The sequence below is a fragment of the Bos indicus genome, chromosome 12 (genome assembly GCF_029378745.1).
Source record: "Bos indicus isolate NIAB-ARS_2022 breed Sahiwal x Tharparkar chromosome 12, NIAB-ARS_B.indTharparkar_mat_pri_1.0, whole genome shotgun sequence".
Classification (NCBI taxonomy): Eukaryota; Metazoa; Chordata; class Mammalia; order Artiodactyla; family Bovidae; genus Bos; species Bos indicus.
The window spans coordinates 31,687,245-31,702,412 of NC_091771.1; the positions used below are offsets into that span (position 1 = coordinate 31,687,245).

Sequence of the window (15,168 nt, forward strand, 5' to 3'; positions counted from 1 at the left end):
GAAAATTTTCAGAGCCAATTAGTTAGGCACTAAGTGTAAAACAGATGATAAGCAGGAAAGTAGCTAAGAAAAACCAACCAGGATAAGAAAGAGGGAGCAAATTGCCCTCTGCAGAAGAAAGCTGCTAGCGGTGGGGGCTGGGTGAGGATTGGGGGACTGGAGGGTAGCCAGATTCTTCCACATAGAGCCCACTAGATGGCACTACCAACCAGAACAGCTTGGCAGCTGCTGGGGTAGGGGGGCCAGAGCAGAGGGGAAGGAAGCTATGAAGAGCCTGCAAACAACTGAACATGACAAGAGGAGTCACTCTAAGTCTGGGTACCATGCTGTCCACTGTCCAGCAGCAAAGGAAGAGGTTTAAGCATGAACTAACCAGAATATCACACACTACTTACACTTTAATTCTCATCCTGGACTTTCCTTTTTGTTCTAAATTTGTCTCAATTTTAATAAAGCAAACTAAAATCTTTCAAAGATTTATTAAAGAAAAGAAAATGAAATGAGAAGGGCAATGGGAAGGTAAGGTATTTTCCTTGTTTCTCCATGTAAATAAGGGATTTTGCCTTACATCAAATCTCCCTAAGTTAATAAATGTTCAGAAACACCAAAAACTCCTTACATGAAAACAAACAAACAAATACTGTCTTAAAATGACAACTGCACATCCTCCAAAAAATATGAATACAAACAGAATGACATGAAATACTGACTTTAAATAGCTATATCACTTGCACAGAGTAAAAAGGCAAAAGCAGTCACACTGCAAGCTCCTTGCAGAGGTGGATTCTTACCTATGCCTTTCATTAATCAAGAAGTATGAATGAAATAGCTAAGAACACAATGCAACCTCAGTCCACAATATTACGATAAAGTCAGACTATAACTGAATTCTAATGTACAAGAAGTGAGTGATAGGTTTTTATTAAGGAAAAGAAAATGAATCCTTTAGAAAATAGCTATACAACACCTTTCCTTTGAAAATAAAAGTTTTGGAGTGACAGTGGGACAACTGTAAAAGTAAATACAACAGGTGTGATTTTAACATACTAAAAGTGAAAACTAAGTAAAATGTCATATACTGTATTTCATTCAGCTAGTTAGGGCTCTAATCTATGCTGAGGAGAAATTTCCTAGTCATATAAATGTATTGTCATTTGAACAACTAGTCTCTGACACTGTCACTAATTCTGTATATTACAACTTCTAAGGGCGCTACACTGAACACACCATAGTGATTAAGAAATGCACGTTCCAAGTCTGCATAGAGACCACCCCCAGAATAAACTGAAATCTACATTTAAAACTGAAATGCTTTTAAAATAAAAAAATTTATCTTAAAAAAATTCAAGCCATAAGTTATTAAATATGTTAATTCTTACTCACCTGGTATTGAGCCATTAATGCCAATGGATTATTATTCTGACTGTTATCAAATGTTAAAACATCAAAAACTCCAACACAATTTACTCGCAACCTTTAAAGATCAGAAAATTTAGAGAGAATAATTAAAATGAGACTTTTGAAAACTTACATACTAGTGGAAACTGAACATTTCTTATGATACTGGGAAGGATCTCAGCATCCTGGCCAGTCCCTCAACCTGCCCTACCCCCATGTAACCCCTGCCAGTCACCACATTAGAGATAACGTCACAGACTTCAAGTGACAGGCCTTTGGTTGTGAAAGCCAGGAATGGATAAAGCCAGGACTGCAACTTGCACTTTTTGAGTACCAGGTCACTGCTTCTTTTCCCAAAACCTAGCTGCTTCTTTACTAGTTACGCGTGAAAAGAGAACCAGTTAGCTTCTTAACAGGTGATGAAGATATGCTAGGCACGTTCAAAGTATTTTACATGTATTAATTAATTTGGTCCTCTCAATAATCTTATGAGGCAGGTACCTTACAAATATGGAAAATGGAGATAACAATAGCACCTGTCTCATAGACTGCTGAACACACAAGTAACTTGCTGTTAGTTAAGTAACCAGCAGAGCCAGGACATGAAACCAGGTAACCTGGTACTAAGACCTTGAGCTCCTGATGCTATGCTGCCCAAGACAAGTCTCAAAATTTCAACAACTCAAATCAAACACTGATAAAGTTAAGGTCTCTGTAAAATCACTGATTCTCAAAGCATGAAACCCAATCAGCAGCAACAGCATCAATCGCCTGCTAGTTAGAAATGCAAACTCCCAGGCCTCGCTCCAGACTTCATGAATGGGAACTCTGGGGGTGTAGCCCAACAGGCTGTGCTGAATAAGCCTCTCGAGATTATGGGGACTCATGTCAAAATCTGAGACTGACAGTTCTACATATGAAACTTGTACTGACACTGCCTGATATACCCACCAACCCTAACCATACACAGAGAAGGCAATGGCACTCCACTCCAGTACTCTTGCCTAGAAAATCCCCTGGATGGAGGAGCCTGGTAGGCTGCAGTCCATGGGGTCACTAAGAGTTGGACACGACTGAGCGACTTCATTTTCACTTTTCACTTTCATGCACTGGAGAAGGAAATGGCAACCCACTCCAGTGTTCTTGCCTGGAGAATCCCAGGGATGGGGGAGCCTGGTGGGCTGCCTTCTATGCGCTCGCACAGAGTTGGACACCACTGAAGTGACTTAGCAGCAGCTAACCATACATACCTCCCAAACCCCTACAAGATCTTGGTTAATAACAAGGCATTTTATTACAAACTCAGCATGTAAAAAAAAAAAAAAAAAAAAACTTACAAATGAACTCAAAAGTCACAGTAGTTCTTCTGGATGGAATATATGAAAATGCAGAATTACAACAAATCGTCATGCTATGTTTACTAAGCTGTTACAGGTTAGATGATTGATAAAGAAGCCAGAGTTCAAAACGCCAGTACCTTGTTTTGCCAGTTATCAGAATCTTTGTTGGGTCCATAACGCGACATGCCAAACCTGCTGTATGAATGGTACGCAGTGCAGAACTCAGCTGGACAATATATGCCCAAATAAGAGATTCTGGCAACAATCCAGCATGCTGTCTGGGCAATGGGCCATCATGTTGACCTATAAACACACAAAAAATGGCACCTTCATGTAATTAACTAAAAGACTAAAACATGCAGATCAAAAAGAATTCAAGAAACAAACCCAGATTTTCTTATGTATGATATTACACCTCAGTACTCTACTGCCAGCAGTAGCAGCGCTCTCACTGAGCTTCTCTTTTCTGTGACCACTATAATTATTGCACAGCAGACAAAAATTATTAAAGTAAGAACTTCTTCTTAATTGTGAACCAAGTTCTAATTAAAAACAGGAACCGAAGGGATTATTTTTCTTAAACTGTGGTTAAACCTTGTCTCTATTACTGCTCAGGTGTGTGGGAACTATTCTTTCCATGGCTTGAGGGAAACAAAAGTCGCCACCAACATCTCTGTGGAGTGTTTTCTTATTGTCCTTACGCTGCCCAGCCTCTACTATTACAACCACATCCAATTAACAGAAAACATAAATGTAAAATACTGAACGTCACTTATGCCACTTATGGGTAGTAATGCTGAAACATAAAAATAATCCAGTCTACCATGAAAAGTAATCCTTTTGATTCTATCAACCTTGTAAGGGCTTCTTGATACAATTTTCTGGGTCACTGTTAATCAAGAGAAAAGGGGCCTCATAAATGTAATCTCGATTCTGTAGTTATTTCAGGGAACATGACCTTATAAATCCAAGTATTCAAATGCTTGTAAACAAACTTTTTCTGAATCAGTTACAAAAACAACAAAGTTAAATGGTTAACTGTGATGCTAATAAACAGCTCTTATGTCTTGAGACAAAATTTCCAGGGAAGAACACAATACAAAATTCAAAAACTGCTAGCCCTCAGATTTAGACAGAATTGAAGATAATACCATCTGGAAAACCATGTCAAATGACTCAAAAAGTAGCTCTAGTAATATATGTCAAGACAATGTCAAAGACAACCAGGAAGCAGTTAAATAAAGCTATTTACTAAGTGTGGTTTTTTGGGTTCCAAAATCACTGCAGATGGTGATTGCAGCCATGAAATTAAAAGACGTTTACTCCTTGGAAGGAAAAGTTATGACCAACCTAGATAGCATATTAAAAAGCAGAAACATTACTTTGTCAACAAAGGTCCATCTAGTCACAGCTATGGTTTTTCCAGTAATCATGTATGGATGTAAGAGTTGGACTATAAAGAAGGCTGAGCACCAAAGAAATGATGCTTTTGAACTGTGGTGTTGCAGAGACTCTTGAGAGTCCCTTGGACTGCAAGGAGATCCAACCAGTCCATCCTAAACGAGATCAGTCCTGGGCGTTCACTGGAAGGACTGATGTTGAAGCTGAAACTCCAATACTTTGGCTACCTGATGCGAAGAGCTGACTCAGCGGAAAAGACCCTGATGCTGGGAAAGATTGAGGGCAGGAGGAGAAGGGGACAACAGAGGATGAGATGGTTGGATGGCATCACCGACTCAATGGACATGGGTTTGGGTAGACTCTGGGAGTTGGTGATGGACAGGGAGGCCTGGTGTGCTGTGGTTCATGGAATCGCAAAGAGTCAGATACGACTGAGCAACTGAACTGAACTGAATAGGGGAAAAAATATTTGTAGCAAATATACTGCATACTTTATGCCAGATTCAATCTAGTTACTTTACCCACATTATGTCATTTTAAACCTTTTACCACAATCCCTATAAGGTATGCTATTATTATTCCCACTCTCTTATTAGTATTACTAATCTCTTTTAACATGCTATCTTTTATTTTGTTTTAAATTAACAAATTACATAGTATAAGAAAGCATTATACTTCCATCTATGTCTCTACAAATTTATACAAACATTGGCTCTTTTTTCCTTCATTTTCAATATTCATACTGGGAAAACAGAGAGTATAAATTGCTATAAATTAAAGTATATATGGTACATTTAAAGGAGTTAATACCATCAAACAATACTTTCAAATACTAGAAAATGAACTGATTTCTAAGAAAATGTAAACATACCAAATAATCAAACACCAAAAGCAGAATTAAGATTAAAAAAAAGAAAAAACTAAAAAGGAGTGCTATAAATCAGTGGTTCTCAACAGGGGTCAATTTTGCCACCTCAGAGACATTTGGCAGTGTCTGAAGATATTTTTGGTGTCACAAAGGGAGGAGGGGGTTGCTACTGGTATCTAGCGGGTACACGGTAGGGATGCTGCTAAACACCCAGCAAGGCAGAGAATGTCCCTACAAAAATAATTAATCCAGCCCCAAATGTCAACAGTGCTGAGGCTGAGAAACCCAGCTATAAATTAAAGCCAACAGTCATTTCACAGCTGTTGTTACTAAAATAAACGAACAACTACAGCTATATTTCTCTATAGGAAAAGTTATACCACATCCCTTTCAACAAAATTATGTGTGTGCTACAGATGACATGGCAAAAGGAAAAAAATGACCACACTCTGAGACCAGATTTTTAATGCAAAACAGCCATGTAACCACAGCTTGCTTCTTTCAACTGTCAGAAAGCAAAGTTACAAGCAAACAGAAATAATATATTTTATCTATAATGCCAGGCAGACTCCAGTCTTCTCTCTCCTTGCTTTCTCTCAGGATACATTCAGGAAAATCTTTAACAAAAACCTCAGCATAAAGGGTAACACTTTCCTGCCCCCAAACAAGAAAATGATACATACATTTTCCTTCCCCCAAAACAAACTAATTAATAGACATTGCAAAATGAATTTACTTTAACTCTGAAATGATTTACCCTTCAATAAGCATTTGTTAGAATGTAATTACAATGTTTTAGTTCTTTGCAATATATGAACAATAAAACAATTCTTTAAATACTAAACAATGAAAATAGTCCCCATTTAAGTAAAAGTTACCTGAAAATTTATTTTGAAGTCCCTTTAGTAACACAGAATCCTACCTTAAAGCAAAATATTTGTTCAGGGAAATAATTACATAAATAACAGAGAGTCACACTGGACTATGTAAGAGAGACAAAACAAACCAAAACAAAAAACCAAGACAAGAAAGAAATGCCAAGAGACTCATAATGATGATGCTTTGGGTGGTGAAGTTACAGGAATTATTTTTCAATTTAACGCATTTTCCAAACCATTTTACTCAGAAAGCATTACATTTTTTAAAGAAAAAACAAGAGGAAAAAAACTTTTATCATATTCTCAGCTACTTACATTTCAGATATTTACATCAGTCTTTCGTAACCCATCTTCATCTCCATCTACAGGTAACACATTATCTCCTAACTTGTTACACACTGACTCCATTTCTTTAAAGTATTTCTTTTTAAAATGCAATATGGTCTTTAAACTGAATGATTATAGGGCTAAACTTACAAGTACTTTAAAACACAAAAGTACTCTTTCACAGAGCAAAGGCTTTGTCAAACCCAGCTTTCTTGCATCGTCTCCTTACCCCACTTTCTCTTTGTGAAATAGGCATCCGCGTTGGGGTCATTGAAGTGTCTGCTCATCATGGTCTCTCCTCCAGCATGGAAATCATATGCAAACACAAGAGCTTGAAATAAAACACAAACGCTCATTACTGTAACCTGGCTTCCAACAATGAAGCCCACCAGCAGAGAGACAATTACAAGTCACTCACAAGGCTCTGAGAAAGCTTTAGTGGTAAACACTTCACGCAAGGTTACAATATTTGAGTGCTGAATTTTTTTCCACATATCGACTAATACCATGCACTTTGTGTTAACAAGACGGAAACCTGAAAAAGAGAACATTTTCTGCTTAACAGGAAATGACATCTCCCCCTTATTTCCCCAAAACGTGCCAAAAGAGCCATGTTATACATCCCTTGTTGTTGTTTAGTTGCTAAATCGTGTCCAACTCTTTTGGGACCCCATGGACTACAGCCAATCAGGCTCCTCTGTCCATTGAATTCTCCCAGCAAGACTGCTGGAATGGGTTGCCATTTCCTTCTCCAGAGGATCTTTCCAACCCAAGGATCAAACCCAAGCCTCCTGCACTGACAGGCAGATTCTTTACCACTGAGCCACCTGGGAAGCCCAATATATCCCTTGCTGCTGCAGCTGCTGCTAAGTCGCTTCAGTCGTGTCCAACTCTGTGCAACCCCATAGACAGCAGCCCACCAGGCTCCCTGTCCCTGGGATTCTCCAGGCAAGTACACTGGAGTGGGCTGCCATTTCCTTCTCCAATGCAGGAAAGTGAAAAGTGAAAGTGAAGTCGCTCAGTCGTGTCCGACTCTTAGCGACCCCATGGACTGCAGCCTTCCAGGCTCCTCCATCCATGGGATTTGCCACGCAAGAGTACTGGAGTGGGGTACTGAATATATCCCTTATGAGATACTAATTTCCAAATGAAACGATAAATGTATTTATTATCCTTTAAATTCATGTTAATTAAAAAAACTCATTCAGGAATACCTGAATAATCTCAGCCTCAATAATATGCTCCTAAAAGAGGATAAATTATCTTCCTTACCATGTATCCTCCGAAGGCAATAAGGCAGATCATCTTTGCTATTTACAGCTTTGTAGCAGGATGTAATGTATCCAAAATTACTTGATTTCTGTATCCGGTTGGGTGGTGGCAGTGGTTCTAGAGGAAACAGGCTATGGTAGCTGTCAACTTCTGTTGGGACTGCTAGAGTAATTCATAAGAAGATGACTTTAGCTTGCAGACACTCATAAATCTCTCAGATCTCAAAGAAATAAAGAAGAAACCAAATTCACAAACGACTGATATCAAACACTCTGTATTCTAGAAGAGTGTCAAGATTCATAGTGTGTCCATTCTATAGGGCACACCAGTCTCACAATCAATAAAAATAGACATAACACAACAAAAGAACTAGATTTCATGAACTCAAAAATATTTATCTTTGGTAACAGCACAACTCTTGTTTCTCAGCTCTTAGAAACAATTTGGATTATCACTTATCAATATTAAACTTTCCAATGGTATCTTATTTGTCTTTCCCTAATCATCAGTGATGTTCAACGTTTCTTCATAATTTTTGGCTGTATAAATTTCCACTTTCTTGAAATGCCTATTCCTATTTTTGGCCACTTTTCAGTTTTGTTTTTAAGGCTCTTACTAATTTGTGGCTTTAATTTTCTTTTCTTTGTCAAACATGTAAACATCTTCTAAGCTTTTTCTCTACTATAGATATCTTTGGGTTGTTTTTAACTGTAATTCAATAAAATTTATCAGTATTTGAAGAGTCAACAAACTTTGCCTCCAGTATAGGACATCTTTCCCTACTGAAACATTAAATTTATTCATATATATTTCATAGCATGAGTTTTAAAGCTTTGTATTATCATTTAGAGATATTACACATTTTGTTTTAGACATCTTAATCTATCTGGAGTCAGTTTTTGCATGTGGTTTGAGATGATACAACTGTAATAATACAATCTTCTACCATAAAGAAAACCATTTTTCCCAGTGCTTTCCAGCCATCTGTGTCACTTCTCCCTAGCCTGTTCCAGTAGTTAATCTGTCTAGCCCAGTGCCATTACCACACCACTGCAGGGACTACAGACTCAAGCCAAGCCTGCCCTCCCCACACACCAGAACCCTAATCACAATCTTCAGAGTGTTGCAGGGAGTCTTCGACCTTCACTTTCTGATAAATTCTATCATATACTATGAAAAGCTCTGTTATGTTCAATATAATTTTAAAAAAAGAAAGACACAAAGACCAAACCTTGATTAGAAGTGGAACTTTCAGCCAATCTCCCAACCTTCCAGGGACGGGAGAAAAGCTGAAGACTGAATTAACTGCCAAGAGCCAAAGATGTAACCAACATGCCCCGACAACAAAACATCCATAAAGACTCCTCAGCAGCGGGATTCAGAGAGCTCACAGTTGGTGGGCACGATGCGGCACTGAGAGGGTGGCACACTGGGGAGGGCAAGGAGGTCCCCACCCCCATACCCAGCCCCCACATGTCTCTTGCATGTGGCTGTTCCCTGAGTTGTACCCTTTATAATAAGCCAGTAATAGTTCATACAGTGTCTTCCCAAGTTCTGTGAGTCATCCCAGCTTATTACTAAACCTGAGGGCATCCAGTAGAAACCCCCAAATTTGTAGTTGCCCAGACAGAAGTTTGAGTAGCTTAGGTACCCCATTTCAGCTGACCTCTGAGGCAGGTGTGGTCTTATGGAATTGAACCCTTCCTTAACAATTAAACTCTTGGAACATGAAGCAGGTGTTAGTACTGTGAGTAAAAATAACTCATGTGCTTTGACTAAAATTGTCCTGAATCTATAGATTACAAAAATTGATTATCATTATGTCTTCCTATTCATGAGTATAGTATTTCACTCTATATATTTACCCTCACTTTCATGCATTATCTTGCCTGGAGAATCCCAGCAACGGGGGAGCCTGGTAGGCTGCCGTCTATGGGACTGCACAGAGTCGGACACGACTGAAGCAACTTAGCAGCAGTAGCAGCAGCAGCAGTAAATCTCCCTCACTGAGATGTTACATATCTTTTATTGTATTTATTTCTAGGTATTGATTCTCTGAAACTACTGTAAATAGCATCTTCATTTTATTTATTTTTTATTTTTTACCCTGACTAGGGCCTCAAAGACAATGCTTGATAATAAGGAAAATTCTAATATGAACATTTCAAAGGCCATGACAGAAAAGTTTCCTGCCCATCTAAAGGGGAAAAGATCAGTCTTGAAACATAACAACCAGACATACTCCTTTGAATTCTTTAGCAGTCAAGAAGATACACAGGTGACTGTGCTGAGTCCTTGATTACAACCAGGTATACTGAGATTCAGAGAAGGCAATGGCACCCCACTCCAGTACTCTTGCCTGGAAAATCCCATGGACGGAGCAGCCTGGATGGCTGCAGTCCATGGGGTCGCTGAGGGTCAGACATGACTGAGCAACTTCACTTTCACTTTTCACTTTCATGCATTGGAGAAGGAAATGGCAACCCACTGCAGTGTTCTTGCCTGGAGAATCCCAGGGACCGGGGAGCCTGGTAGGTTGCCATCTATGGGGTCGTACAGAGTCGGACACGACTGAAACGACTTAGCAGCAGCAGCAGCATACTGAGACTACTGCTACAGTAAATGTATTCCTGCTGTATTATTTATAAAGTTTTGCTAAAATAAACCACATTTAATCTTGCCTTTACAGAATAAGCTAGGGAAAGAGATTTTAATGCTCTCTGAGAAACACTACAATTCAGCCAAAAAGAATATAGGTTTAAACCCTGATTTGGTCAGACAATTACTAGTCACTGACCTTAGAGGCAAGCTACTTAACCCGGCTGTTACCTTCAGTTTCCTCACAAGCGAAACAGAGGTGATAATATTAGCAAGTACACCACAGGAGCTTTGCAAAGAAAAAACTTACACACAGAAAGCCTTAGTACAGGGGCATGCCACAGTCTCAATAATAACTACAACAATCACTCCTACTTAAGTACCTATACTTTGTCAGGTTTCAAAAGATAACATTCTAGTACACAGTGAGATAAATCACAGTGGAAATTCTAAAACTGCCTATTTTTTGGATAAACTAGAATCTTGTCACATGTAGAATTATTTGAAAAACTCTAGATGACCAATGGCATCTTGCAATTCTTAACTAGATTTCAAACAAATATATTCATTAAAGAGTAATTAATTAGCTGGCTTAAAGCATAAAAACTGTGGGACTACGTAAGGATTATACTCTCCTTTAAAAGGAAGGATCAATCAACTTGCATTTTACCTGGCATATCAGCTTGATCAATTTGAGCCATTGTTATTAAATGTCTGTTTATCAGCTCCTAAGAAAAGAAAATAAGTTCATTTACATCTAAACACAGCTTCTGAAATATGGACTTTTTATTGTAACTGACTACCATAACCATTAATAGTTTTGGCATGTGCACTTTTCAATACTAATACAATGAAATAACATTTCCAATACTGGTAAAATGTCTAAATTCCAGTCCCAGGTAGACCTGCCCATAACTCTAGCTGGTTTCAAGTAGCAGTGTCACAACCCAGAGCCTACAGCTAGATCTGTGGTCAATAGTTCACTCCACAAACAATATTCTGAAATAAAAACATTTCTGAGGATTTAAGAGTAAAATAAAATCCTACATATCAAATAATACCTGTTTAACAACAACAAAATTAAATTATTTTATAAAACCTACTTTGTAGAAAATTTTGAGCTTTCTTAAAATGTTCTTTTCTAGGCCAAATTATTTATTAGCTAACAACTACAGATATTAGCAAAAATCTGTTTAGAGATCAGAAATCATTTAAATTATTTTACACACTTCAAAGGCTTTTCAATGCACAGGATGTGAGGTGCAAAATGGTGGTCCATTTAAATAGCTATTCTATGTTTTGTATTACCTGCAATTGTCTTGAAAAACACGTTTCCTTAAATAAATACATCAATTAGAATTCATAAACTCTACCTGCTTCAGTACAGCATATCTAATTAAATAATACGATTTGAAAGGAGCTCTGTTGTTTCTCCAGTTCTTTGCTAAAGAATGACAGACATCAAGTGTTTCCACTCTGAACTCTGAAAGCATACCTGTCGCAGTTCATCAGCCATGAAGAAGGAAGGTGCATTCGCTTTTGGCTGCATATAAGCAACGTGAGGTGCAGTTGGAGGATAGATGTGGTAGTTAGGAAATACCTAAGAGATAGGGAAGGGGAAAATAGAATGATCAATTTTTCTCAACTGATAAGCTTTATCATTACTGTGATAAAGTTCTAATCTTTAAATGACAATGATAAATTGATACTTTTAATCTTTATATGACAGTGAATTAAAGAGAATTCACTCAGAGAATAGCTATTATCAGCACACTTTCTAAATGAATTCAGTTTTAAAATCTTTATTGGAATAATCTATTTTTTAAACTCTAATAAGAAAGGAGACATTTCTTCAGATACGGTAAAATTTTACCTCCAATGAGAGGCACAAGTAGTTTTTTGGAAGTATTTTTAAACGGTAATTGGAAGAGAGGAAGAAAGTAGATACTAAAGGTGCTTGGGAACAGTCAGAGCATGGAGTAACTCTGCCCTGGCCGCCCAGAGAACTGCCCTCTGGAAGGGTCTCCTGCAGCCAAACTGAACAAAGTTGTTATCTAGATGCTTGTTAACACCTCAGACTAGAACAGGAAAGAGGACCAGCATCCTCTGGGTCAGCAGTGGAGGTGAACAGAAGGATGCGACAGAGTATGTACCTTCCAATCGAACTACAACAAAGCCACTAAACTCTACTGCCAGCCTCATGTCTTTGATCCTTTCATCTGGGCTCTTCCCACCACCCTGCTTTCTTCCCATCTTCCTCTGCCTCTCCTTCCCTTCACTGGTCCACAGCACAAAATCAAAGTACACCCTAAAATATCTTCTATTTTATCCTTTCATATTTAAAGCTGAAACAAACCCTTTTTTTCTCTTTTAAAAATGAATTCAGCTGATTTCCGCTGCCCTCAGATGATTGTTCTGCTCTGGATCTCAAGCAGGAAGTGGTTTTGCAATACTTGAAAGGTTTCCTTTAACTACACCTGCAAGGAGAACAGCGCCTCCTTTCCCTGGCCGTGGTTTCCTTACATCAGGTAGTACAGTTGGGCTGAACTACCTCAGGTTTACCAAGAGTGTATTTTTAAGAGCTGTGTGAAGGGTAAAAACATTGTGAAAATGTGCCATGTATAATATCCACAGAAACAGCTGAGACAGTTTTGTTACAAAAGAATCTCTTTATAGGTTAAACTGAACTTTTTTCTACAAATGTGATAAAATAAAAATGTATGTAATTACAAAATATAATAACCCCCTCCCCAAAAGCAAAACATTGATGGAATTCTTACTTGAAAGAACCAAGGAAAGTCTCTACTCTACCTCAATTATTTGACCTTCTGCTCGGCAAGCTGTTCTGTGATAATTTTTGAAAGATCTCTGACCAAAAACAAAAACAGAACAAAAAACTATTAGCTGCTTAATTATTTTTTAGAAAGCATTTCACATGATTCACAAGTATTTCCATAAATGTTTTCACATTTATTTCTCAGACGGTGGTCACTTACAGTTGGGGGATCAGTCTCAGAGACACTAAGATTCAAGAGTCACAACACGAAGGCAGAACTAGGACTCTTAAAAGAGGAAAAATAAAAATCTGTTCTCTTTCCACTCAAACTGTCTTTCAGTAAAATATGAAATGTAATCAACCAAAAATAAATCATTAATTTAATTTACGGGATCAAAATCTGCTTGCTTACTAAAATCCAAATACACTTTTCATATAAGCCTATCAGCTATGATTTTGTCCAATGTTTACGGTATAGACCATCTTTCATCTTTTAATGGAATCTGGCATTCTTATTCATGAGAGCTTCATCTACTACTTACTTTTCTATGGGTAAATAATTTCTGAACATGGACAAAATTACAAAACTGCAAAGGTACACCTTATGGAACATGACCTTCCCTCTCTGCCCGCTCCCCCCTTCTCACTGCAGTCCTTGGTGGCCCTTTGCCTACCTCTAACCAGGGCTCCCGGAACTCCTCCTTCGACCAGTGAGTGACCCACATTGGAGGCCTCCTATTGCCATGTGCTCCATCACCCAGAGTTCCAGCTATTAAATCACTGCCTCACCTGGCAAGTGTTGACCATCAGTTTGCTTTCAGTCACTACTGTTAAGAAACCATCGACTTCTCTAACTTCTCACCAGAGGTGAGTCTACCTACACTTACAAACAAGTGTCAGCAAATGGCAATCACAGCTGGCACAAGTACTAGGGGATCCCTACAGCAAGACGTGCTGTAAAGTATTAAACTAGAGTGTGAATATACAACCAGATTTGTCCAAACCTAGAGTAATAATAATTGGGATTCCCTGGGGGGCTCAGATGGTAAAGAATCTGCCTACAGTGCAGGAGACCTGGGTTTAATCCCTAGGTCAGGAAGATCCCCTGGAGAAGTGAATGCAAACCCAAGAGGTTTTATTACTGTAGAAACAGATTACTTTGAAGAAATAAGAGGAGATTAGAATTATCATCTGAGTTAGAAATGAGTTACCTTTCCACATCACAGTAAAAAGATACAAGAGGGGGTAACCTCCTTGTCTCTCTCATTAATAAGGAGCTGCTCTAAGGGCCCTCTCTTCTCCCTTGTTTAAAGCACACGCACCATTCCACTCAAAGGTGCTGGAGTCGTGTCTGTATAAAAGTACGTCGTCCCACCAACGGTTTCCTTTTGGATCACTTGACCAGAAGATGGTGTCTGAGAAACAGGATTATTCCCGGGCGTAGAGGCACTAGAAGGCACCATATAATTTGCTGGATTTGGAGTGTGGCTTCTTCTTCTGGGGGCAGGAGAAGTATGTGGAGTGATCTTGGGGGAATGAAGAGGAGAGGATCCAGCAGACAATGACATTCCTAAAGTAGACGGAAGAGTGAAAATTGGTTTTAGAGAAAAAAATCTGAAAACTAAAATGCAAATACTCATTTGGAAGAAAACATATTTAGCAAAATTCTTTAAGTGCAAGGAAAAAGACAATTTTATCTTATCCTAGAGAAAGCTCTGATTAATGCAAATATAAAGAATTTCTTTTTTTCAAAAACAGTCAATTCCAAATAAATTAGGCAATTTACTGTAAGAATAAGTCTCCTCCATATCAAGGTTTACATGAGAAACAATAAAAATTATTAACTTAATAAATGAATTTAATTGAAAAATGAGAAATAACTGTGGCTATAAAATTATGCCTTTTATGAAAGTCTTTCTTTTATAAAAGGCAAAATCCTTTTTTTTGTAAAGAATCATTTAAAACTGTGGTTATTAACAATACAATTACCACATTTCCTAAAACATGATTTACTATCAAAAAATCAAACTACTTAATGAGATTTATTAGATTTCTTTGGGCCAAATACATTTAACAGAATGGTTTGCAAAAGCAAAAGAAAACTTAGTCCTAGTTGAAATACATGGCAGCTTAAATACTGTATTTTTTTAAATCAAGAAGTATACTATTTTGATGCCTTTTGTCTTTAAATAGGCATACACTATAGTAGACAAATAAAATTTCTGCAGATGCATACTTAGGCCAACTGGTATTACTGTTCTTGAAAGTTTTACCTAAACACAACTAGTAAGAAAGCAATGTATGCACAGT

The 15,168-nt window shown here is 38.0% G+C and overlaps 1 protein-coding gene across 12 annotated transcripts in view; it reads right to left on the reverse strand.

Moving 5' to 3' along the window:
- The window catches only part of PAN3 (poly(A) specific ribonuclease subunit PAN3), a 123,202-nt gene that overhangs the window by 17,509 nt on the left and 90,525 nt on the right, over nt 1-15,168 (reverse strand). For 9 of the 12 annotated variants that reach the window (XR_011569751.1, XR_011569750.1, XM_070800239.1 and 6 more), the window contains 9 exons: nt 14,181-14,428; nt 12,894-12,950; nt 11,578-11,682; nt 10,753-10,810; nt 7,485-7,646; nt 6,631-6,747; nt 6,442-6,543; nt 2,876-3,041; nt 1,384-1,474 (listed from right to left, as the gene is read on the reverse strand). Coding sequence is in view for 10 of the 12 variants with exons in the window: in XM_070800239.1 (XP_070656340.1) it covers nt 1,384-1,474; nt 2,876-3,041; nt 6,442-6,543; nt 6,631-6,747; nt 7,485-7,646; nt 10,753-10,810; nt 11,578-11,682; nt 12,894-12,950; nt 14,181-14,428 (1,106 nt within the window). In the remaining 2 variants the exon portion in view is untranslated. The remainder of the gene's footprint in view (nt 1-1,383; nt 1,475-2,875; nt 3,042-6,441; nt 6,544-6,630; nt 6,748-7,484; nt 7,647-10,752; nt 10,811-11,577; nt 11,683-12,893; nt 12,951-14,180; nt 14,429-15,168) is intronic. The other 3 variants (XM_070800234.1, XM_070800238.1, XM_070800237.1) reach the window with 1 other exon arrangement.